The 25,856-nt window shown below is 41.4% G+C and overlaps 1 protein-coding gene across 2 annotated transcripts in view; it reads left to right on the plus strand.

Annotated features, from left to right (window-relative positions):
* The window catches only part of GREB1L (GREB1 like retinoic acid receptor coactivator), a 140,888-nt gene extending 115,063 nt beyond the window's left edge, over positions 1-25,825 (plus strand). Inside the window, exons 18-33 of one of the 2 annotated variants that reach the window (XM_030444072.1) lie at positions 462-598; positions 2,726-3,065; positions 6,048-6,163; positions 6,584-6,828; positions 7,833-8,395; positions 8,856-8,958; positions 12,503-12,658; positions 12,846-12,985; positions 14,669-14,830; positions 15,179-15,383; positions 16,076-16,241; positions 17,144-17,371; positions 18,829-18,970; positions 20,562-20,762; positions 21,887-22,025; positions 23,042-25,825. In XM_030444072.1, the coding sequence (XP_030299932.1) occupies positions 462-598; positions 2,726-3,065; positions 6,048-6,163; positions 6,584-6,828; positions 7,833-8,395; positions 8,856-8,958; positions 12,503-12,658; positions 12,846-12,985; positions 14,669-14,830; positions 15,179-15,383; positions 16,076-16,241; positions 17,144-17,371; positions 18,829-18,970; positions 20,562-20,762; positions 21,887-22,025; positions 23,042-23,205 (3,207 nt within the window). In that variant the 3' untranslated portion in view covers positions 23,206-25,825. The remainder of the gene's footprint in view (positions 1-461; positions 599-2,725; positions 3,066-6,047; positions 6,164-6,583; positions 6,829-7,832; positions 8,396-8,855; positions 8,959-12,502; positions 12,659-12,845; positions 12,986-14,668; positions 14,831-15,178; positions 15,384-16,075; positions 16,242-17,143; positions 17,372-18,828; positions 18,971-20,561; positions 20,763-21,886; positions 22,026-23,041) is intronic. The other variant, XM_030444073.1, reaches the window with a different exon arrangement.
* Positions 25,826-25,856: the final 31 nt, after the last annotated feature.

Consider the following 25,856-nt stretch of genomic DNA (forward strand, 5'->3'; position numbering starts at 1 on the left):
TCTGATTGCTGTCTGTCTAGGTTCCAGAAAATAAATTATTAGTTTCTAATTCGACAGAATTTAAAAATCAAGAAGAAGTTTGGAAATTAATAATCCTGTTTTCAGTTTCTGCTTTAAATAGAAATGAGGTAACACATGTCAGTAGATAAAAACCAGGCATAGTGAGTCAGAAAATTATTAGCAAGTTCCTAGACACCCCCCTCCCTGCAATCACAGGTAGGAGATATATTGAAAAATTTGCAAGGACTTACACCTTCTTTTTTCCTAGCTGTAGACAAATAGTAAATTAAGTAAATAACTATTTACATTGTCTTGTATTATTTGAAACAAACAGTATAGCTGAAGGAGATTGAAGAAAAAGAAATGATTCTTTGCTTTGGAAAATACTTCCCATTAATTTTTTAATGACAAAGTAAAATTTGTTCCAGTTTTCCTTACATTTTTGCTGTCTCTGTATGGAGCAGGATGATGCAGCAAGTGAAGATAAGCTGTACTTTGGTTTGAATGAATACAGCAAATCCCTCCAATGGGGAGTCACAAGTCCACTTTTGAGATGTGATGAAACCTTTGAAAAAATGGTCAGCACACTTTTAGAAAGGTAAGTAGCAACATGGGAGCTTGGGATTCTGTTTAAATGGGATCTTAAGGATGCAGATAAATTTGAGCCCCATGACAAGAGGATGAAGAAGTAATGACTTCTGACATTGGTACTGGAAACTGAAATATGTGGAATTTTAATTTTCGTGACAAATTTAGTGATGCTGAAGAAGGGGGCATCCTTGATTAGTTTATAGAGAAGATTTGTCCCATTCAGCAGCAGTCCAGGCTCAGCCCTCACTAAGCTGAGAAGGTAACTGAGGTTTCAAAGCTCACCACTCCTGGTGTCTCTCTGCTGAGACTGCCAACAGATTTTTTTCAGTGACAGCCCAATTGAGCGACATCATTTAGAAAATGTCATTTTTAGTATTTCATCAGCTGGCTATGGTTTTGGTTCTTGCAGCTCAGAGTCTGAAAGTGGCTTGTAAGTACCCTGCAGCTGCCTAAACAAGCAACTTTCACAACCTGTATCTAAGACACAGTTAAATGTGGACATTACAGGAATTAAGGCAATGCTGTAATTTCCAGCAATGTGGAGTTAACCTGCTCTGTGTCAGCCAGGCAAATTCCTTCTAAAGCTTCAAGCTGTAGTTCTTACTGTATTTTCATATTTACTAGAGCAGGTTTGTTCTGTTTTCAGTGCTGGTTTTCCTGTTCTATTTAGGTTAGTATAATAATTGTAAATGTATTTATTAGGTGAAATACAATATAAATGTGTTAAATTAGCAACATAAATGAACAGTTAAGTATGTAATTAATATTTATTATACAAATATGTAAGTAATAACTATGATAGATAATATAAAGATCAGCTAATCTTAATAGGTCAGTCTTTTAGGCTTCTCATAGTGTTTCTTGCCAAGGCCAATGGAATAAATAGTGCTCTCTTTCTGTTCTTAAAATGTGGAAGGGAAAAAGAGGAAGCAGGATTAGTATATGTGCTAAAACTACCCTGATATGAGGCTAGGATAAGACTAGAGATCGACAGGAGTTGAGCTTGTACCTTGGAGATAGGATATACTTTTGTGTCATAGTTTATTGATTTAGCCTCTATTTCAAGAAACTCTGTTATCCCACCTGGGTGGGTGAGCCATGCAAGCTTGAAAGTCTGAAAACATTGCAGACATTTTGGTATTATAAGAGAGTTCATTTGCTTTAGTAGGAAGAATGCAGTGGGTTACTTTTATGGGAAGAGGAGTAAAAAGTATTTTAAAAATGTATTGGTTTAATGAGTATCTTAGACTGTACCATAGTGAGCAAGGTGCCCACTCATTAGAGACAGACACAAAGCTTTATTCAGGCTGCTCCCATATTGCCTATTAAATTACTCAAGAAAGAGATGAGACAAATTTCATGCTTTTAGTGATTGGAACCTCTTTAGTGCAAGACTAGCACTCAAAGCATACTAGTTTAGGTCTTTTTCTGTGCTGAATGAACTCATGGGTAGTATCTAGAAATGATGTGCTTTTTCTGCTTGGCATTTAAAAATGCCAATAAAATTAGCATTATGCAATAATGCTAATTAAATGCTAATCAAAATCAGAAGTGCAATAAAATTAGCATTTTAATTTGTAAGTTCATATCTGTTGTCACTGCAAATAGTGGTAGTGAAGGAGAAAGAAACATTGGCTATGTAAGTTGAAAGGCAAAATGGAAGTTCAGATTTGTCTCAGAGACAGAATTTCCTGTTTGGAAGCCTAACTTTCTGGTGGGAAGGTGAGATGTGAAATTATGAAGTATTTCTCCCACGAGCCACCTGAAGCAGTAATGGTCCTCTGAGTTCATAGAACTAAAAAGCTTGTGGACACAATGCCTATGATGTGGATCTGAGGTGATCTGTATCTCCATCGAGTTAAATGCCTTTAGCTGAAATTTTAGGCCAAGTGAAGGTAACAGAAGTTTGATTCCTGTTACTTGAGTAGAGGACTTGGCTCTTCATCTCCTGCGTTTGGACCCCGCTGTATTTATTTACTTAAAACACAGAATTTATGCAAAATTACTGTGCATGAAAATCAAAGGCTGGAGAAAAGAATGGCCCTTCTTTCCAATACATCCCTGGATCTTAGCTGCTTTTCAGGCGTCGCTGTGATTTTGCATGAGCTAACAGCAGAACCGTGTCTCCTCAAAGGTACCCCCGGCTGCACAGCATGGTGATCCGCTGCTACCTTCTCATTCAGCAGTATTCCCAAGCCCTGATGGCCCTCACAACCATGGCCTCCCTAAGGGATCACAGCACACCCGAAACCCTCAGCATCATGGATGACCTTATCACTTCTCCAGGAAAGGATAAGAACGGCTGTGGCCACATGCTCGTCATTAGGGTGCCCTCTGTGCAATTAGCCATGCTGGCCAAGGAGAGGTTGCAAGAAGTAAGAGACAAGCTGGGTCTGCAGTATCGTTTTGAGATCCTCCTTGGGAACCCTGCCTCTGAGCTTACTGTTGCAAAACACTTTGTGACAAGGTTGAAGGTGAGCAGGAGCTAAATATTTGTTTGTGCGCCTGTTGTGGCCATCTGGCTGCTGTGCGTGTCTTGTTTATTCCCACATCTTTATAGGTTAATTATTCTGTGGGGAAAGGGTGCATGTTCTGGATCTGTCTCCATGGAAATATACCGTACTTTCAATGAGCATAAATTATTTGGAAACCTGGAAAAAAATCCTGAATTGTTACTGATCCTTGAAGTCACACACCAGTTGTTATCTCGCTTCTTAATGTTGACTAACAGTATGAGGAAAATAGGGTTTGTCTTTGAATCTCTGAAAGCAAAGCTCAGATCTCCTTAGAAAAACTAATGATTTCCACCAGCTTATCTGTCTGTCCAGTGTATCTGTTGTCTGCTCTATCCATCCATCTTCTGCCCTTCTGATAACTGGTAAAGTACAGATCTGTCATAGACTTCTTTTCTCAAACCACTGCATGCTGAAAACCTCTTCTGTACAGCATATATGCACCAAGCTAAACTTTTGCATGGATTTAAAAGAGCATGGTTCAACTAGTCCAAATCACTTCATGAATTAATCTCACTACAGTAAACAACAGGAAAAGGATTGCCTGCCTTAGGTACCAGCCTGAAAGTTTTGGTTATCTGTCCTAATCCCTGCTCTAAATCTTGTGGAGAGATTAGATTTCTGTTTCTACTATGAGTTATGCAGTGTGTTCAAAACAAGACAGAAAATGAATTAGATTTGTGGGCCTTTCTTAAAGACCTTGCCTACAACCAAAAGCAAATTAAATGTCCTCTATAGAATCTTCCACCTCTGCTTCACAAACCTTATCTGCAGCAGGAGGTGGGAAGAGAGGAAAGTAGTAGTTGTGAAGAAGAAAATGACGTGTGAGATAGCAGCTCTGTGCTGCTGTTAACTTTTGGTTAAGTACACATAATACATTGACAGGAATGTCTGAATATGAACCTGTATTTTTGCATTTCAGCTTTATAATAGAGTTTCAGTGATTGTAGAGGTAGAATGGTTTGTTTCCTTTCTAAGTGAGATTCTCGTAGTTTTTTAGCTATAGTTCCTTTCAACAGTTTGTGTCTTGATCAAATGCTGCCTGTATCATCTGGAAGTCTGGGCACTGTGCCACACATCAAGAAAGGTGTTTTTGTTGAAGATAGAATAATGTATTTAGGAGGCTGCATCCAAGACAAAAAAAACCCAAAAGGCCTAGACCAGGTTCAGTAATCTCTGCTGAACCAAAGGGATTGAAGTGTGTAATTACATGGAACTGATGTGACCAGCCTTTCCACTCTTAAGGGAAAATGGTACAGTTTTGTGGTCTTGGGCCCTGGAAGACTGTAGATAAGAAGTCCTTTCTTGTGGGATTGCCTCCAGTTGAAAGAGAAATTTTTAATTGTTTCAAATCACCTTTCACTATATAGACTAATTTAGTAAATATTTGCGAATCATGGAATTATTTTCATACTCCACTTGAAGGTTTTCCTTTAGCTTTACATTACTGTCATGACCCACAAGGTGGGTACAGCACTGTCACATGTCACAAAGTGAGCACAGCTCCCCAGAAGTGGGGGCCAAACCAGATACCATGTCCTACAGAGTGGTCACAGGCTGGGGGTCAACCCAAGGAGATTTGGACTGGACCCCCTTGCTTTCTAAACTGCTTCAGAGAGGAACCTAGGTGCAGCTGGGCCCAGTCCTCCTCCTCCTCTAATTAATCTCTTTTAACAACTCATTCTGTAAGATTAAGTTCAGGAATTTTCTGCATGGTGCTCAGGTGTAAGATTATTACCCAAGAGGTTTGTATAAAAACACAACTTTATTTAAAAGCGAGTAAGATGATAAAGCAGATTGCAACTAGCAGAAATATAAACGATGGTACTTTCAAAGCAATGGATTGCAAATAGCAGAATTTAGCAAAATGGTACTTTCAAAGCAATGGATTAAAATTTCGCAAAATTTAAGGAAATTGTCAAAACAACAGGCTACAACTAACTAATCTTAAAGTAGTAAAACTTAACACAGTTAGAAACTATGTTACCCATATGTGCCAAAATCAGGTTAGAAACAGAGATACTCAGACAGGGAGAGACAGAGAGAGAGTGGAAAGATACCACCACCCTTGGATCCAGTGGTGATCTCGGTAGGGAGCTGTGGTCCTTGGATGGGGGGTGTGCATCCAGCCTTTTGAGTGTGCCTCTTTTATGCTACCTGGCCCCACCTTCTGGGGAGGTGTGGGGGGGGTTTGGTGTGTCTTGCAAAGCCAGGTGTTCACTTGGGCCCCTCCAGATGGGATGATGACACAGCAATAACCCTTATTTATGCACATGTGCCCTCTCCAGTGGCTTTACCTGGGGCACACACAAGATGTCACTCTGCCTTCACAGGGTGCAGGTCTCCTGCCCCTGTCCCTTATGGAACAAGGACAGTGTCCTGCCTGTCAGGGTGGCATCAGACAGAGCTCCCCTTGCAAAGATAGTGTTCAGCTCATCGGGATGGCCACTAAAGGAGGGGCTGCTCTTGTGAGAATAGGGCCCTGTTTATCAGGGTGGTTTCCCAAATGAAGGTCTCTCCTTGAGAGAAGAGAGTCCAGATGGCTATTGAATGCGGCCTCCACCCGAGTGCAATGTCTATTTTGTCAGGGCAGCTGTTTTGAGACAATATTCTTTTCAGGATTCTACAATTACTTTCAAATAACTTTTACTCATGCATCATCTTGAAACTGAAGGCATCAACTGCATTTTTCTTGGGCAGACTGCGCTAATACCTCACCGGGTCTGTGTTTACAGCACTGAATATCACATGCTGTGCATCCTTTCTTTGTGTCTTGGCTAACACTTTGCTACCAGAAAAATGCATGCCTGTCCGTAAGGTCTCCTGCTTGCTGGCTGTGAATGAGCTCTGTATACAAAGGGAAAACAGGAACTAAAATAAAAAAAACAGGTGAAGGTCCAGAAGGTGTCATTGAACCATGACTGGAAGTTTCTCTGTTTGCAGGCTTGGAGGGGAAATGAGCAGGATGACTGGATCCCTCGCACCTATCAGGATTTGGAAGGTCTACCTTGCATTGTTATTCTAACTGGCAAGGATCCTCTAGGAGAAACTTTCCCCAGGTGCTGTTAATACCCTTGCAATATTGTTGTTCTCTAAAATGTTTTAGACAAGTTGAGGAGTGGATAAGTGGTTTGATACCATCTGGGGTTTTTTGTTTGGTTGGTTTGGGGTTTTTTGTGGTGGGTTTTTTTTTTTTTTGGGGCGGGGGGCATGTCTGACAAAAAAGGTGCATTTTAGGGTTTATTAGGATTTAAAATTCAGAAAGTGTGGTTTGTGAAAGTAAAGCTCCTGCATTGTGTGAGTCAGTGAATGTCTTTGGAAAGCACTAAGGAGCATAACTAAGGGGCTGAATATTTAAAACTAATTTTATATTTAATGGCTACAAAAATCGTTCATGAGCATTAAATAAGTGATTAAAGATGGGGAGCATTCTATAAAGTCAGAGAAAACAAAACTTTTATTTGGGTTGGGTTTTCTAGGTCGTTGAAATACTGTGACCTTCGACTAATTGACTCGAGCTACTTAACTCGGACTGCATTAGAGCAAGAAGTGGGCCTGGCATGCTGCTACGTCTCCAAGGAGGCCATTCGAGGGCCTATTGTAGCTCTTGACCTCAGTGAGAAGGAGCAGGAGAAGGCTAATGGCAGTGAGAATGACTCTGATGAGCTGTTGATAGACTTGGACCGACCCCAGAGTAACAGCAGTGCTGTCACGGGAACCTCAGGTCAGTAATCGAGCTCTTGCTCTGAAAAACAAGTCTCTGTTCCTATGTCACTGGGGTTTTAATACAAGCATTGAGATGTTTAGTAAAATGTGGGTTGCTTAGCTGTATCCTGCTGCAAGCTAGGCAATGAGATGTTAGTAGCAGATTCTTTCCACAGCGAGCAATTTCCCTGGGTACAGCTAAAAGGGGATGGTGTTGCAGTGATGGTATGCTAGAAGTCTGAAAAGATATGAAAAATCAGAGTAGAAATGACCAGTATAAAATTTAGGAAGAAAAATGCTCTGTAACTGCAAATGACCAGTATAAAATTTAGGAAGAAAAATGCTCTGTAACTGCAGGGATATCTGTGGTTGAAGATAGGTATTATCTTCCTTGCCAAGGCCAACAGAATGGCTTGGTATTGCCCTTCCTCTTCAGGTATCAATGGAGCATCATCTCCCATCAGGCCATCCCTTCCTGGTATTCCTCAAGCACCTCTGGGTCCTTCCCTTTGTTTCATTATCTGTTTCATGTATTAAGATAGCTGAACTGGGCCTTTGCCATACACCACATCTTACCATACACCAACTAAATACGATTGGTATGGAGGAGGGAGCATAACCCAGCTCACATTAAAGCTGCAGTGAAATGAAGGCTCTGTTTCACGGAGAAAGGAAGGTCAAATTGATCTCTGTGTACAGTAGTGTGGTGTGTTGTACTTGAATTTCAGGTGGTACCATCAAATTCCAAATCCCAGATAGGGGATTTTAGTCAACATACAGAGATGGGATAGGTACACTTGTGTTTGGACTCTGAACTCTAACAGAGGAGCTGTTGCCCCTCCAGCAAGAGGGATAGATAGATTCCAATGATTTCTTTTTAAATGGTGGAGCACTGACCTGGGCCACACCAGAATTCATTTAACTGAAGTATTTATATGACAGGATTGTCCCATAGATCAAATGAGTCCACGATTTCCTTCTGCCAGCCTGTACCTGTTCATTGCCTGCCCTTTGTTTCCCCAGGTTCCCTTGCTGACAATGGTGTCAGCTCCTCCAGTGCTGCAGACAAGTCTCAGAAGCAAGCCCCATCACTTAACTTCCAGACTGTGGCACACAGCTCTGTAGATGAGGGGACTTACCCCAGTTTCACAGCCGGAGAGACCCTGAAACAAGAATGTGACTCCCTGGGTAACCAGATGGCGAGCAGCACCACTTCAAAGCTGTCATCTCTGTCTTCAGTCTCCCAGACATTTCGATGGCCTCCCCATTCAGCCAAGGACAGCAGGGCCCTCCGTGCTGCCCTGCCACGCATCGTCATCCTGTCGAAAGCGGCCTACTGCCTCCTGAGCTCCCAGAAGAGCGGGAATTTGCCTTCCTCCTCTTCCCTCCTGCCTCATGCTGACGTCTCCTGGGTGAGCTCCCTGAGACCTCTGCTTCACAAGGACATGAGCAGCGAGGAGCAGTCTCTGTACTACAGGCAGTGGACCACAGCCCGACAGCATCACGCCGACTTCAGCAATCAGGGGGAGGCATCAGGATCGAGAAGTTTTCACCCCAGGAGGCTGCTTTTGACAGGACCACCACAAGTAAGAGAATAGTTCCTTCTATTCCTCCTAGGAATCTTGCCTTACTAGGAGATTGCACTGTGAAGGCCCCTCGCGAAGCTGCACACTGTGATGTATTTCAGGGTAAAAAATCAATAAAGTTTTAAGGTTAGGTCCATGCTGGAAGCAGCAAGGAGAGGAGGGGTGATGTTGTATGTCATGTTTTAGCTTAAATGAAATACATGTGGAGGGCACTGGGCATAAAATAGCCATGAGAGTATCAGCAGAGGAGCATCATCACTGCCAATCTCCCTGCATACAAGTGATAGAGGCTGTGGGCCAGGCTTTGCTCACAGATCAATTTTTTAACACTATTTAGCATAATAGCAAATATTACATCTTATTTTCAGGCAGAGGTAAGCCAAAGGCATTTATTGGAAACGTATCCTTCCTTTGCATTAGTCTGAACTGAGATTTGGACTTTTTTCCATCTGTGGCTCAGGTGGGGAAGACTGGCTCATACTTGCAGTTCCTAAGGATTCTTTTCCGCATGCTGATCCGGTTGCTGGAAGTAGATGTGTATGATGAAGAAGAGATTAATGCCAGTAAGTATTTACTATTCATTCCTAATATGCATTATAAAGGGCCTCTGTTACATGTTATTCAGCAGTGACAAATTTTTAGGCTCACAAAAAGACTATAAATTACACCTATTGTTTGTCCTGTCCATTAGTGTATAGTTAGACTTACTGTAGGTGGTTGCATATATTTAAATTCATATGAATAAAAATGTAAATTTATGTTTGGCTTAGCTGAGAACTACAAAATGCATTTTGGATTTGTGTATTTGAATAGCACTAAAATGAAAGTGAATATGAAACTGTAAATGGGCAGCATCTGCCCATGTTATCTCTTTGTGCTAGTTTTCAAGCACTGGCAACATCATCTCATTTCTGGCTGAAACATTGCTATTGTTTATGTATAATTGTAAATTAGGTACTAATTTTTAGCAAGCCTGTCTGCAGTTTACAGATCTTATGCAGAGGAAAAAGGGGAGGGAGAGCCGCTCTGGATCTGTGGTCATTTGTCAGATCTCACAGATCCATTAACTGCTGTGGGAGGACTTGACCTTGAGATGCATTTAAAAATGAGTCCTATTCAGGTTGTTCTTCAGATAACTCTGTGGTTTCATAATGAAGGTAACTCCATGGTGCATAAATCTTACTGTCATTAGACTGGCATCCTGAAAATGTGGTTGTAAAACACATTTGGAAAAGGCAAATTTGTATTTCTGCTCAGAAAGTATTATTAAACTGGGGGCTGAAGCAGGTTTTTTTGTTCTTGTTTTATTTGGAGCTTTGGAAACTGTTATGGTCTCATTATTTTAGCTAAAGTACCACAGAAACTTAGGATGAAATATCAAAATGTAAGACAAGCTCTATGTAATGCCATCGGGCCTGTTGTGATCACAGTAATACATCACACCCCTGCCAGGAATGCATGGCACTCCATCAGAAGAGCTGTTTGGGTTTATTTGGGGTTTTTGGTTGTGGCTTTTTTGCCCTCACTACTTCTCTTGGAATGCTTTTTCAGGTGCCTGGTGTTCTGATGATTGAAAATATTATTTCTTTCACCAACCCAAATATGTTCCTGTTCCAGCTGTAAACATTCTGTTTGGAACCAAAGAAAATATTAATTTAAATTAAAATACTTTTTTTCTTCTTTGATGTTTGCTTCTGTGGTGTAGCCAGGTAGCAGTCTTCCCCCTCTCCCAGTGTTCATCCAGGAATCCTGAATCTCCTTAAAGTATCCTCATAAATTCCAGCCTCTTTGTTCTCCTTATCAGTTTAATAGCTCTTGCCTGCATATCTATTTTCAGTTTGTCCTTCTGGAACATGGGTGACCAGAACTGAATGTGGTATCCTGCAGGATGTACAACACCTCATGTGTTCCCCTGCCCCCACTGAAAGCCCCATGGTTGTTGAACCCTATGACTGCACTGATCTTTCCCATTCTCCCCTTTCATTGGCACTGATTCTTGCACTGATACCTGGCACTGACTGAACTTCTGGGTTCCTCTGCAGTTCATTCAGTTCCAGCTGACAAGCTACTGCAGGAAATTGTACATATGACTCATGGTTTTTTTTGTTTTAAATGTCATGCAATTTCTGTTTTCACAGTTTTTGGGATCACTGAATTCTTCGCGGACAATTTTCGATTCCTTCTCCATATTCACAGTGACCCATAGAGTGTGCCACTAACAATCTTAAGCCAATTTTTTTTTTTTTTACATTAATGATAGTATTTAACAGTATGCCTCTCTACTGATCTTTTAACTTCACTGGTAATCTCCATCTTTCTTAATGGTTATGATGTTACATGCTGCCATCTTCTGTTTAATCAACTTGTTAAATTTAACGAGATCATTTACTGTATCCATTTTTTTCAGCTGGATTAACAATTTGTCATACAGTATCTTATCAAATATTTTACTGAAGTCCAAAAGGATAAAATATGTTGGATTTCCTTTGTATAAGTTGAAATATATGTCATAGCTGTATATTTAAGTAACACAGGATTTCTTTGGTGAGACAATGTTGTACTTTATTACATTTTTCATTTACTTCAACATCTTTAATTATTTCCTTCACTGTCTCCACATTTTGAATATTACCAAGGTCAATGTAATGAACCCAGGTCTCTGTCTCTCCTCTTAAATGGTGATAATATATGTGCTGTCCTTTCACTGAAATCAGGCAAGAGCCTGTTTTCACATACTTGTTCTTTCAGAAAACTGGCATGGAGATAATTCTTTCCTTCTGTTTTGTGTGTGCATCAAGCTTTTAGAGTTTTATTTCCATCTTATAGTAAATATTTTGTTCCCCTGAAAATATAATTGTCAGAGTTAAAATAAAATTAAAAAAAAAAATTTGTACAGTTGAGGTGATATATGAAAGAAGATTGTTACTTTTTTAATGCACTTTTCTGAGGTCTACCTCAGCTTGACATTTGGCAAAGCTTATTTTATCTCATACTTGTTGACATTTATGACAAAACTTATTCACTGATGAGCTTTTCCCATTCCTCATGAACTTTGCTAGTTCTTAGTATCCTTTTTGATACAGTCCCTCTGAAGCCCCTTCCTCTTGGTGTTTTTACTTAGTGTTCTAATTAGTGGTTGTTTGGCAACTGTGATTCTAAGAAGTCCAAGTCTTCTTCATAGGCAAGTCTCTGTTGCTTTCAGAGCTGACTTTCTCAGGATATTTTGTATGGACAAACTAATATGCCACACCTGACCAGAAATGTATATTAATTTGAGCATGGCATAGTGCCAGCGAGGTTAATGGCCTCTAAACTGCTGCTGCCTCACATCATATTGGATCAGTCAGGGTAGGGTGAATGTGTGCTTGCCAGTGGACCCAAACTTCATTTACATTTGATTTGCTTCAGTAAACTAAACAACCTTAGTTACACGCCTACTTTGTGTGTTCTTCCACCTAATTTTAAACTGACTTGACTCATGTTCAGGCTGCAGTCTGCAATTGTTTTCTTGTGGTCCCATTGCTTGTACTTGATTTTCTACTTTGGACTTACCTCTGTTGGGTCAAAGCAAAGATCTTTGTTAGTTGATCTTTGCTGGCCACATCCCATTCTCTAACAAAAATGTGTCTTTTACTGCCTTTATGATGTACCACCAGCACCTAGTAAATTTATACAGCCTTTTTTCTCCTTGTTTTCATCCTCTGCCTTTGGATATTTTTGCTTCTCATTTACCCAGTGCTCCTCATTCTACCACAGAGAGGCTTGAGACTACACCTGTATCTGCTGAACAGATAGGACCATTCCTTGGCACATTTCACTCTGGCTTAAACCAGAGTGAATTATACCTCAGCAGCTTCATGAAGAGCAGAGCCAAAAGACACCCATGAGGCTCTTTCACCAATTCCAAGGAACTGAGAGTTCCTTGAAATGGCTTTGCGTGGATTATAATTTCAATTTTGTTAATATTTATGATGTTCAAAGATATCTTTGTGTGTGTTTTTGTCTGTGCATCTGTGTGAGTTCCTGTGCAACTGTAAATCAGCAAACATTGTGTAAACAGCACTCATTGGGTATCTGATACTGCTTACCTGAAGTGTGTTGTTGCAGATCATACAGAAAACAGTGAAATTACTCAGTCTAGCAATGACCACTGGCCAGATATTGAGATCTTCAGCAAAATGGCTTTTGACTTGAATGTACATGACCCCAAGTACAGAACTATAAGTCCTGTATACACGGAACAACTGTCAAGAGTGAAACAGGGTAAGTAGAGTTATTTAGAAGTACTTCCCTACAGCAATCAGGTCTTATTGGTTCGGTTGAACACAGGAGTTCACAAGAGCCTTTAATCTCAAAAATGAAATGAAACAGAGTGTGTTACTTACAACTACTACTGGTGTCCCACTCTTTGATTTTTAACATTCATAAAATTTGTTTTCTTTGTGCACAGAAACAAGCAAAGAATCAAAATCAGCAGAACCTAAGAAAAGGGAGACTGTGTCCATGATGTTGACTAAATATGCAGCTTACAATACGTTCCATCACTGTGAGCAGTGCCACCAGTATATGGACATTAACCCTGCTGCACAGGTTGGTGTTGAGGTCCAAGGGTAAACTGCATCCTTGATTTTATTGTGATCTCTCCAGGAGTATGGCTCTGGTCTCAGGACTCATGCTTTCACTTTCTCTGAGATGGAATTGCTTAATTCTCCCTTTCTCAGGGGAGTCACTAAGCTGCAGACCCTGAAGCATCAACTTTTGTGTCTGCTGTGTTCTGCATGAGCAGTTCTCCTCTCCAGCTGCCTCTGACAAAGGATGAATACTGTGATGTCTCAAGCCGAAGCAGTATTCAGCCTGCCCAGAGGGGCTGCAGTATCTCATGGGAGAGGAGATGTAAAATCTGGAGCTGCTTGTCTTGCCTAAGTGCCAGCCATCCACACCTGTGATGGGAGACTGGAAAGCCTATTTCTTCTTCTCCTTGTATGCAACTGTGCATGCTCTTCTGCAGTAGCTCCTGAGTCACTGGGCAAAAATGATCAGTTTTAACTGTTTTGTTAATAAAAACCTTTTATCTCTCAAACAAACAGTTACACTCACAGGAGACTGCCTGGGAAGGTTACTTCTGGTCAATAGCTCAGATGTTATTTCTTAACTACCACCAGTATTTTACTTAGAGGTTTCTTATGCCAAATTGTTCCTCTCTAGCTTTCTAATCTTTTCCAACACCTTGCTATTAGCTTAACACAGTGTCAACACCCTGACCTTGCAATACACAATATCAGTTATCTTGGAGCAGCATCAGCAGGTCTGATTTAAACCTCATGCTTCATTGAGTACATTGACACAAGCAAATCCGTCCAAAGGACATCTGTTGTTCTCTCCACTCATCTTTGTTCATGGGGTCAAACATAAGTATCTACTTGTATGTGCAGGTGTGAGCTGTGTATATAGAATTATGATAATTGAACTCAGACAAATTACACATCCACAGAGGAGTCATTGGACAGCATTATGAGGGAGAGAGATTCTGCAGTGCCTTAACAGAACTTTGATAAAGCCCCTTCCATTTATCATCTTTACTTTGGATAATTATTTCAATTCTTCAGTAAGCATTTTAGAAAAGTGACTTCTAAGAGTAAATGATTTGACCTTTCAGTAGGTCAGATGCTTCTGTAGCATGAAATCTTATCAGATACATAGGGTGAAGCCTTGTGCAAGTTTAAGCTCACTCATATTCTTCACAGACTTGGTGGTGGTGTGCTCTGCCTTGGTTACCTGCCAGCTTGGAAGAGGATTGCCACAGGAAAAATGCCATAGGATTGCAGCCATGCTGCTGCTGCTGTGTCTGACTGGCAGTGTGTTCTGACACGGCACACTTGTGCTGCACTGCTCTTTGAATCTCTTGGGGCAATTTATTTGGACAGTTTGTTTCCTAGTTTGTGTGTCTGTGTATATATATATACACACAGATATGTTTTACTTCTCCTTGTAAATTTGAACAAATAACTTAGAGCTGAAATGGACATCGGAAGAATCCAATTTGGCCAAAAATAATTACTGGTACAAAAAACTGATTGTTTTAATAGCAAGACCACTGACATGCTTAAGTATGTGGCTTATGGTAGAGGAAAATACAATAAAGTTAACTTTGGTTACTGAAAGAGAAAACTTTGGATGTTCTTCTTTGGCTTCCACTACTGTGACTGTAAGAGCAGGTTGCTGTATACTCTTGGTGTTACCCACTTGCCAATCTGTCTTCTGCTTTTTTTACAGCTATCTGACTCCACTCTGCATGCATTCACATTTTCATCCTCAATGCTAGGAGAAGAGGTTCAGCTACACTTTATTATCCCCAAGTCCAAAGAGAACCATTTTGTCTTCAGCAAGCAGGGAAAGCATCTAGAAAGTATGCGTCTCCCACTCGTTTCTGACAAGGTGCGTGGACTGCTTATACCCATCTGCTGGCTACATATGCTGAATGCAGTCAGCTTGACAAACATTTGCAAATCAATGCAAATGGCTATTTTTCATTTAGGTTTTGTCTTTTCTTTTTGTTTTAAAAGTCCTTTGCATAATTCTTATCTGACTGTTCTTAGAACTGGAGCTTTTGAGGACCATCATCCCTTCTTGCATTCCTGGTTTCCAATTCATTAGTGTTGCAATGATCTGTAAACTTAAAATCCCAGAGAATGAATGAATTAATAAATAAAAAGATAAATATCCATATCAGGAATACCTGCATTTTGCCTAATAATGTTCCCAAAATATCTTCTGTTCCAGCAGAATTTGAATGCAGTCAAGAGCCCTATCTTCACTCCATCGAGTGGACGTCATGAACATGGCCTCTTGAACCTCTACCATGCCATGGAAGGCATCAGCCACCTTCACCTCCTGGTAGTCAAGGAATATGAAATGCCACTCTACCGTAAATACTGGCCCAACCACATCATGCTTGTCCTGCCAGGCATGTTCAACAATGCTGGCGTTGGTAAGATACAGCATCAATGCATTCCTGGGAAGACATCAAAATGCATGTTGGACAATGTGCATCATGTTGAAGGGAATGTTCAGCAGCTCCTCAAGTTCATGCTTTGAAAATAGCAACAATATCTGTGCAAAATACAACGTTGTGTAAGAGCAGCTGCTAGGAACATGGAATATATGTTTGTATTGATTGCTGCCTTCTCATTTTAAAATCTGGTGCTTTTTAGGCTATGTTCACTCATGTTACTCAGACCCTGCTGTGTGAATATTCATTCTAGACATTTTACACATTTTTTCAAATTGCAACTTTTTTCATTAGCTGAAGCTAAATACCAACTGCAGCTGAACACTGGGGGCTTGAACTTTGGACTTCAGTTTCATGGATGCAGATATTTTTTCCTGCAAGACATTTCACGTAGCTTCAGTTTTAGCATCTTGGATCGAGTTACTTTATTAATATCCACAAAATCATGTTCTACAGTCTCCTAAAAGCTCCAGTCCTCTTGGTATCTATCTGCCTTCTGGATTTACTCACACAGAAAAAGGGATGTACTGATTTCTTTTTAAACTAAGATGTTATGAGCACTAAGCTTGCAAAGGTTAATGACTGCAGATGTTTGTGTAGCCTTTCTCTGGGAAGAGAGATTGATAAAGTCTAATAAACATCTGTGTGTTTTCTTTATGGTATTTTATCAGGTGCTGCCAGGTTTCTTATTAAGGAACTTTCCTACCACAACCTAGAGCTGGAACGAAACCGCTTGGAGGAACTGGGAGTCAAGCGCCAGTGCGTGTGGCCCTTCATCGTGGTCATGGATGACTCCTGTGTCTTGTGGAACATGCACAGCATCCATGAGCAGTCGAGGTAAGTAACCACCCAGTGCCAGCTCCCTGCACTGATCCAGCACAGACAGCAGCAGACCTGCAACTTAGGCTCACTTGGGTGAGCTCACTTTGGCTCACTTGGACAGCTGGAGCTGTGTTTTAGGGTACTAAAAATCTTGCTAAGCAAAGGCAGCTTTCAGCAGTGACTTTGTAATAACACCAGGGTGCCTGTCCACAGAGTCTCAGGGAGAGATCATTATTCACTCCATTATTCAAGTAGCCCAGGAATTGTAAAATTGGGCACTAGATGTATTGTCTAAAATGCAAAAAAGTCAGCTCTTTTATTTGGAGTAGTAGGAAGGATGTAGGTTTGTTTTGTTGACAACCAACATACAATCTCTTGCTGTTTAACACTTCCATTTGGATCTTCCCTTGCATCCATGGCCTGCAGTCAATACCACCAACAAAGCTCTACTTGTGCTTGTTCTTTGCCTAAAGCCCTTCTTGCTTTTAGTGGCTACTTGAATTATTTCTCCCCTGATTTGTGTTGATTCAATTTATGTTTCTCAATGGAGACAGTTTATTTTGGGAGCTTAAGCTTTTTAGAAGGCAGTAAGCTCTTGCTCTTCTCAGCACTTATGCTCTCCAATATGGAGAAAATAGCCTTCCAGAAATGGTGCATAAGGCAATTCCTTTTTTCCTTTTTAAATTGCTGTACAAGACCTTCTTCTGCTGAAAGGCCCATTTCCTTATAATACTAAACTAGTGGGAAGATTATTTGGGTGTTGTTTAAAAAGTCTATTCTTATTGTATGTATTTTTACAGCATCTAGGGTAAACACTCAGTTCTTAATGGAATTTCTTGGTCCTTTGTATACACATACATGTATAGATAAGCTGATAAAACCCATGTTTATATGCTGTGTGTCATCCTATTTTACAGCCAGTCCCTGGAGCCTGGGGGTTCCAGCAAGAATGTGTCTCTGAAAAGTGTCCTCCAGCATATGGAAGCCACCCCCAAAATTGTTCATTATGCTATACTGGGTGTTCAGAAATGGAACAGCAAGCTGAATGCCAGGAAAGCAAAGGCTCCATTCTCCAGGTGCCACGTGAGAGATTTTATACTGCTCAACATAGACCTGACCCAGAACGTGCAATATGATCTAAACAGGTAGGCTATATATATATATCTACATATATATATATATGTGTGTGTTATAAAATAATATACTGTCTTGGTAAGAATCTTATCATTTATTCCTAAATGCTGTTGAGATAAATAGAAAGATCCTGACAAAGGTAAGGAGCACACAATCACACAAGTAAATCACCAAATGATATACGGTTCATCTGGATGAGTAAGGCATCAAAATAAACTTACCATAAGCCAAAAAAAAACAACCTGGGGGAGATAGACAATGGCAAAGGAGGGCTACAGAGGGCTGAAAAGGTGGAAGGGTCTGTGTGTGTTTGAGAAACTTCAGGAGAAAATAGTAACTGGGAGACCAAAGACGAGAAAGAAGCCAAGTCACAGGAAGAGTGTGTAGCTTCCAAAGTGCCTCCTGTAAGAGAGTGGGGGAGCCAGTTGCATAACTATGGGCAAGAGTGTAGGTAATGGCTGAGCCACTGCTATGTCATGCCAGGAGGAGGGATTCCTTATTTTTCCTTCAGTCCTTTTTCTTGCCACTTGGGTTTGCAGTAAAAATAGATGAATAAATAATTTAACACTGTTTTCTTTGGGTTTGTTTTTTTTCCCTCTCCTCACTTACCTGTATCTTCAAGCATGTGCAATACAGCACTGTTATCCTGGAGCCTTACCTCTAGTTTTCATCATAGACTGGAGCAATATCCAACTCCCTCTCTTCCCTGGCCAAGAGAGTTTAGAATAAACCCTGTCTCTGCTAGCCACAGACAGGCCCTGGCACATCTCACCCTTGTCTCCTGCTGCTGTTCTCAAGGATCCCATGTATTTGAGTGAGGAATTGCAGCCTGTCAGTGCAAGCTGGGGTCTGCTCTGGCTTCCAGAGCTCTTGGTTTCAAATTCTCTGGTTTGCTGAATCATGAGATGGGAATCAGCCCATAGAAGTGAGCAATTGCATCCTAAGTAGTCTAGGATAAATATTGCTGTTCAGCTGCTTTTTCTCCCCTAGCCACACATTTATCAAAGTCACATTTATCCCCTGATTCCAGTTCTTAAAAAAAATATGTCATATAGAACTGGCTTGTTCTCAAATGGAGACTGGCCACTGCAGGGCTTCTCTCAGTTCTGAAATAAATATGTAAAAAGAAATATAAAAAGGAAGGGGTGGTGAAGAAATAATTGATGCCAGTACACATCAAGGATGAGAGCTAGCCAGACTTGTTATGGGGAAGAAACATACAAACCTACTGAAAAGTAAAGACATGTTTGGGCTTAAGATGTCTAGAAGCTGCTTTCCTACAGCAGGAACACCCTGAAGGGATGTGCCTAAAGAACTATGTAGGGAATTTGTATGGGCACTGTATCAGCTGGTCTCCAAAACATCACTGCTGATCCTGTTGTAGCTCATTTCAGCAGGGGGTGTGTGAACGCTTGCTCACACCCAGCAGTCACACGGCTGGTTTGGTGACCTTGTGCTTCATGTCCAGGTATTTCTGTGAAGATGTGGATTTTAATCTGCGGACAAACAGCAGTGGTTTGCTCATCTGCCGCTTCAACAACTTCAGTGTCATGAAGAAGCATATTCAGGTTGGAGGGCAAAAGGACTTTGTTGTTAAGCCAAAGATTATGGTGAGTGTGGATGTATGCTCTGTCGTATGTATAGGGTAGAAAAAATCTGGACCTGTTTCCACTAGAAGTAATGAGTTTTCTAGTCCTTTAGATTTATTTAGTTGTTCTTTTACATTTGTGGCCTTCTCAGTGGTAGGGCTGCCACATCAGCAATAGAAAACAATAAATATTTTGCTAACTGTAAATTATTAATAACAATAATCCTCCTTATCTATTGGAAGATGGATTAGAATGAGTTTGAATGGAGTTTGGTCTAGCTATTCAGTGGTATGTCTGATGAAGGAAGAATTTGCAGACATACACTCTGATCAAAAGCAGGCAAGTTGTACCGGACTGGGTTTTCATAGAATCATAGAATGGTTTGGATTGGAAAGGGACCTTATAGATCATCCAGTTCCAACCCCCATGTATGGACAGGGACACCTCCCACTAAACCAGATTGTTCAAGCCTGGCTTTCAACACTTCCAGGGAGGGGGGCAGCCTGTCCCAGCATCTCATCACCTTCAAATAAAAGAATTTTTTCCTAATGTTGAACCTAAATCTCCCCTCTTCAAGTTTGAAACCATTGCCCCTTGTCCTCTGGATGACTTACACACCTGTGGAAAAATCCCTATCCCAGCTTTCTTGAAGGTCCCCTTCAGATATTGGAAAGTCACCTCAGAGCCTCCTTTTCTCCAGGCTGAACAACCCCAACTTCCTCATCCTGTCTTCACAGGGAGGTGCTCCAGCCCTCTGATCATTTTAGTGGCTCTCCTCTGGACACGTTGCAGTAGCTCTGTGTCCTCCTTATGCTGTGGATCCCAGACCTGGGCACAGTCAGCAATTAGCTTCCAGTGTTTGCTGGTTTGTGATGACTTTCAGTCTTTCTGCTTGCTGACAGAAAGAGTCCTGAGGGAAAGGTACTGAAAACTGGAACCTTCTGAAATCAACACAGGAAATCCAATTGTTTAAAAAAATAGTGTGGGGGTGCCAATTGTTTTATACAGAGTGTGTTACAGCTGTGGTGGCTGTATATGGAGATCTGTTTCAAAGAGTTGGTTTTTTTCCTAGGAATCTTACCATCTGTGTGGTGCTTTTAAACACATCCCACACCATCCCTCCTCTAAAAAAGGCATTTCATATTTATTTCAGTATTTATTTCAGATTTAACTGACTGAACCCTGATTTTGAGTATTTTGCAGGGTAGTTTTCTGAATTTTCCCTTTCTTGTGGTTTCAGTGGAATCTGAAGTGGTGGACTAGCTTATGAGAAAACTCCATGGAAAACATTTTCTGTGGATGACTTCTCACAAGGAAGGTGTTATTTCCTGTTCTGTCCAGGAGCAAGGCAGGATGAGGGGATTTTGACAATTTGAAATCCCTGTTTTGTGTTTCTTCTTCTTGAGGCAAGCAGACATGAACAGAAGTGCTTAGCCATCAGAGAACAAGTAGTTCATTAGTCCCTGTGCTGTGGTGCTGTGACAAAACTGAGATTTTGACTCTTTCCCCCAGCCTTTTCTCTCCTCCCTACCATGTTGATGCCCCTCACCAGTTCGAGGAACTCCTACTGAGAAGATGCACTGAGCAGGGGCTCCCTTTGGTTTCGTTGCAGGTTTCAGAGAGTCTGGCACCGATAATGCCTCTTCAGTATGTCTGTGCCCCTGACAGTGAGCATACCTTGTTGGCAGCCCCATCACAGTTCCTCCTGGAGAAATTCCTGCAGCATGCGACGTACAAACTCTTCCCCAAGGCCATCCACAACTTCAAGAACCCTGTGCTGGCCATTGACTGCTACCTGAACATCGGGCTTGAGGTACAAAATATTTGCAGGGATAAGGGGGACGAGTACATGCAAGCTTCAACATCTTCCTTGTGCTGAAAACCCCTTCTTTTACAAGCACTCAGCTTCAAAGGTAGCAGTTGAAGTCTTTGGTCTCTCTGCTGTTAGAGCTAAAGGGCCAACTCCACTGGAAGAGCTGGAGGTAAAGCCTCTTTGCTGGCTGGTGTGCATAGAGACCAGAGTTTTGTGAGGTATTGGTGTGATTTGCAAAGGAATTGGGCATAGCTCTCTAAAATAATATTTCATATGAAACAAAAACCTTGCCAAAGTGATGCAGTTCTTGACACAGCTTGGTGTGCTGCACACCTGGTACAAAAACTATCCACAACATTTTTTAGATCACTTTCCTATCATGCAGCTTTTTATTATCTGTGTTTAATTTCTTCTGCTTTGGCCAGGAGTGTGGTGGACAAAGCTCATCCTTTGTAATGCAGCTCTCCTATTAGATGCTTTTCTTTTTATGAACCTGGGTTTCTAGGCTTTTGCAAGTATGTCCTGGATGTCTGTAGGTCAGGCGATCAGAATTTTTGAACCCACTCACCAGTTTGAACTGGGTCTGAAGCAGAGTAAAAGTCTAACGAGGTTTTATTTTGACAAGTTTTATGGAAGCCAGCAGCAAGAAGGAGAAGAAAACCTTAGAAACAGAACAGCCATCAAGGCACTGAAACACAAGAAAGCCCCAGGGCTGGGAACTACTTTGCTGATGCTTGCAGCCAACAAGGGAGGACATGCACCAGGGCAGAAGAGCTCAAGCTTCAGCAGTTTCAGTACTCATGAAATTGATTACTGTGTTTGTCACTTGTATCCTTACTAGAACAACCTAAATAATCTTAACAGTCACCATAAACAGGTAATGGGAGAGAAGCAGAAAATGAAGCTGAATTATGGAGACAGACCTGGTGACTGAATCTGAACCTAGAAGTTTGTCCCGTTCGTTATTTCCTGAGGGAGGTTTGCTCAGTGCTGCATCCTTGTTGGATCATATTTTTACCAGCACCACCTGACTCACCCATTATCACTAAGTTCTGTTCTGTTCTACTTAAGGTCAGACTATTTCTAAAAGGAAATGCTTCCTTTCTTTTCCCCTTCTGTCCCAGGTGGCCATATGCTACGTTAGTTCCCGCCCTCACTCAGTCAACGTCAACTGCGAAGGGGTGTTCTTCAGTGGCCTCCTGCTCTATCTCTGTGACTCCTTCGTTGGTGCAGACCTCCTCAAGAGGTTCAGGTTTCTGAAAGGTAATTTCATTGCTCTGCTGAGCAATCCTGGGTGCTTTCCTGCCAGGTAATAACACAGAGCAAAAGGGAAAGGTAGAGGAGTGACTAGCGTAATTACACAGCTTCATATTTCACAGTTAGTGCTTTTCAAAAGTAACAGATGGAATGTTTCTTTTGGGACTATATGAAACTTTTGTTCTTGTTTGGTAATTGAAGTGATTGAACTTCAGGTAAAGTCAGGCTGAGGAGAGATCTGAAGCTGAACTTCCCTTGAGCCAAGTGTGTAGGCTGACGCACAGAATGGAGGAAGTCTTGAGAGTGTCCATCTCCCCTGCTTGTTAAATGACTGCACAGTCTGGTAATACCAGGTGGAAGGAACTTGCAAGTTTGTTAAGCCTGAGAAATTAGTTTTGTCTCTTACAGTGCTTTGCCCCAAGGGGAGCTCTTGTATGCAAGAGAAAGTTATAGTGGATTTTCTCACAAGCCAGCTGTGGGCCTGCCTGTGGTTTGACTTCGTGGAGCTTTATCATTGACCTTGTACAAACCCAAATGTCTCAGCAAACAAACAAGCAGGCTTTATTCTTCTGGCATAATTACCAATAGAGATTCTTCTTGGATTCAAGTTAATGCTCTCTCTGCTACAGTTGATGATGCCACCAGTCAGGCAGCCACATCCTGCCATACAGAGCAGATCCCATAGAATCAGAGGGGTTTGGGTTGAAAAGGACCTTGGAGATCATCTGGTTCCAACCCCCCTGCCACGGGCAGGGACACCTCCCACTGAACCATGTTGCTCAAAGGCCCCTCCAGCTTGGCCTTGATTCTCCCTGTCCACACTTCCCTGCAGAAGGACAGGTGAGCCTCTGGCACAGCCTGATGTTAGCCCAGGCTGGCTGCTTGCTGACAGACCCTTCGAGTACTTTCTTTTCCCTACTTAGCAGCAGACATTTCTTTAAAAATATCTTAGGAAAAAAATGCATGAAAGCGACAAAAATTGTTGTTGCACCCTGAGAATTTAATGTGCTTTTCAATTGAAGGTGCCACCCTGTGTGTCATATGCCAAGACAGAAGCTCACTACGGCAGACCATAGTCCGGTTGGAGCTGGAGGATGAGTGGCAGTTCCGGCTTCGGGATGAGTTTCAAACTGCTAACAGCAGTGATGACAAACCACTCTATTTCCTTACTGGGCGCCATATATAAGCTTCATTAGGACCCCACTGACAAAGGGAAAAAGAAAAAACCAAACTTGTTGTTTTGTTTTGGTGTTTTGTTTGTTTGTTTTTTTAAAAAAAAAAGTACAATCACTGTGGAGCAAAGTGCAACCAATATTTATCTAGACTGCTCTAGAGGATTCCCCACAACTCTGAAGCAGGCTTTATTGCTAGGAATAAAAATTACCACATCAGTTATGGTTTAAAGCATTCTGGATTCCAGATATTTTCACACCCGTCTCAACTGCCGACACTAAATCACACTGACAACCAAGCTGTAGGATCTAGGAAGAGGATGTAATTTGGTTGAGGAAGAATTCTTTTTATATTCAGCTGAGCTAGGGGGGAAGGAGCTGCTCCCAGCAGCTGTTGGCTTGAATGTGTTACACGAAATGCAACCCAGTGTGTGGAATTTATTGAAGATGTGCGGGGGAGAGCCCACCGTGTCTCTTCAGCTCTGTACCGTGGTACAGGAATACTCAGGGGTTTGAAACTACAATATAATGTAGATACTTGTGTTAAAAGGAATAGTCTTGTTCTCTGTGCAGTGTTAGTTTAAAAATTCGTAATTGTGTATGTATTGAAACTGTCTTTGACAAAATTTCCACAGGTGTTCAAAGTTTACTGCTTAAACCTGAACAAAATCAGCAAATGTGTGTGGCAGGGACTGTGCACCCAGGTTCTCCCCAGCAGCGTTATTTCACCCCATTAGACACCTCCTGACTCCAGGGACAAAGCAAAAGGCTTCTTCTTGACGCTTTCTCTTCAGCTAGAGGCCAGAATATCTTCAAAATACCTGCAGTTCCTCACTCTTCTCAGAGTTTTCAAAACCTGTGGTCTGTCCTCCTTGGCCTATGGAAATGAGTCCCCATGGCAGGGCTGATGCCTTTGTGGTGGCCACGTGCAGCATCCCCTCTGTGTCCTTCTCACTCAGTGCCTGTTGGCTGCAGAGCTGAGGTCAGGTCTCTCACTTCATACCTGTGCCTGAAGCAGCATTAAAAAAAAAAAAAGAAAGGAAAAAGAAAAGGTGCAGGAGGGCAACAACACTGCCTGAGCTGGACCTGAGAGAAAGGGGAGAGATTTTAGAAGAAGCTCCAGGGGGGTGGCCGAGGAGAAGTCGCAGCATGCTGGGACCACTCAGGAGATAACCTGTCCAGTAGCAAAAGAGCTTTGAATGTGTCACCCAACACTGTCAGCCCTTAATTTTTTTATTAACTGCTGTAAATATTGGTTGTTGCACATTGGTCTACTTAGGAACACCTTACTGATCCTTGTGAAGTTGTTGCAGAAGGAACCAGGTGCAGGAGCTTTTGGTCCTCAGGGTTAAATCACAGCAGAACTCTGCTCTACTCATGCAGCTCACCTGGGCTACCCCACTGAGGTTTCCATACAAATAAATAATGAATAATCTTCCTGCACATCATGACCCCTTTATTAAAAAGAAAAAAGCAGCATGTTCTGAAAAACAGTTCAGGAATCTTAATTTACTCCCCCCCCAAAAAAAGCAATGAAATTCAGGCATCTTTATACTTGACCTGCAACTCATTGGAGAAGGACCTGCCAAAGCTGCATTTATTTTTTTTTATGCATAGTGCTAATTAAGCAACTTTTTTATCTTGTGAAGAGAAATGTTTACAGATGAAAACACATAATATATTTGACAGAGGATAAATGAAAATGGTTTTGCATATGTCTGTGTTAACGTAGCTTAACTCTGATGCTGTAAATTTAGCAAGTTTCAGATGGACAACCTGCCTTACCTATTTTAACACTTGGAAGAAGTAGGGATGTAAAAGATGCTTCTGAAGGTATTCCAGTAACTCTGGTTTTGCCAGAAGGGCTCAAGGCCAACCCCGAGTCTTGGTGTGGTGTAGAAGGTTCAGGGATGATGTGTCCAAAAACGGTTTCCTTTTTGTTTGTGTACTTGATGTTTGCACTAAGTTCTGAAAAAAAATTCCAGGTGCTGAGACTACTGTGAAGCTTTAGCCCCACTGGTGAAGCTGTGTGAAACTGTCCCGAAGGTCGAGAATGCAAGTCAGGGAGTCAGTTTATTGTCCCACCTTTACCAACAAACAGTAAACCTGTTTATTTAACTCTCAAAAGTGGGGATTTTTGGTAACACCCTGGCCAGGAGGTGCAACACCAGCTCAAAGGGTGCAGGCCCATCCCCCTGAACGCTTTTCCCACCTCCCCTGGGGAGACCCTTCTTTGACATCAAGGTTATTGCTGTTCTGTTTTGGTTTTAAGCCTCCTCATCAAGGCCATTCTTATGAATGTATTCAGCTGGCCAGCGTTGTATCTTACCTGTAGATGTTCTTGTCTATTCACAGGTTAAATTTGAATGTAAACTAAGATTTAAAGAATCATATACAGATGCTTTTTTTTTTTTTTTTTTTTTGCTTAACTTATGTAATTGCTCTTTGTGACTTTTGGAAGAGGGTTTAAAAATGTTGCTTTCCTAGTGTAAAGTTTTCTTAACTAAAAACTTGGTGAATTTAGCTTCACTAGTCAGTCTACCTCATGTTATTGTTTATGAACTGAAACTGTCTGAAGTCGTGGCTATGCTTTGTTTATAATGTGCTTTCATTAAATTTGAATATATTAAGTTACCATTGCAGACTGCCTCTCTCTCAACCCAAG

The sequence above is a fragment of the Calypte anna genome, chromosome 2, assembly GCF_003957555.1.
Source record: "Calypte anna isolate BGI_N300 chromosome 2, bCalAnn1_v1.p, whole genome shotgun sequence".
NCBI classification, from domain to species: Eukaryota; Metazoa; Chordata; class Aves; order Apodiformes; family Trochilidae; genus Calypte; species Calypte anna.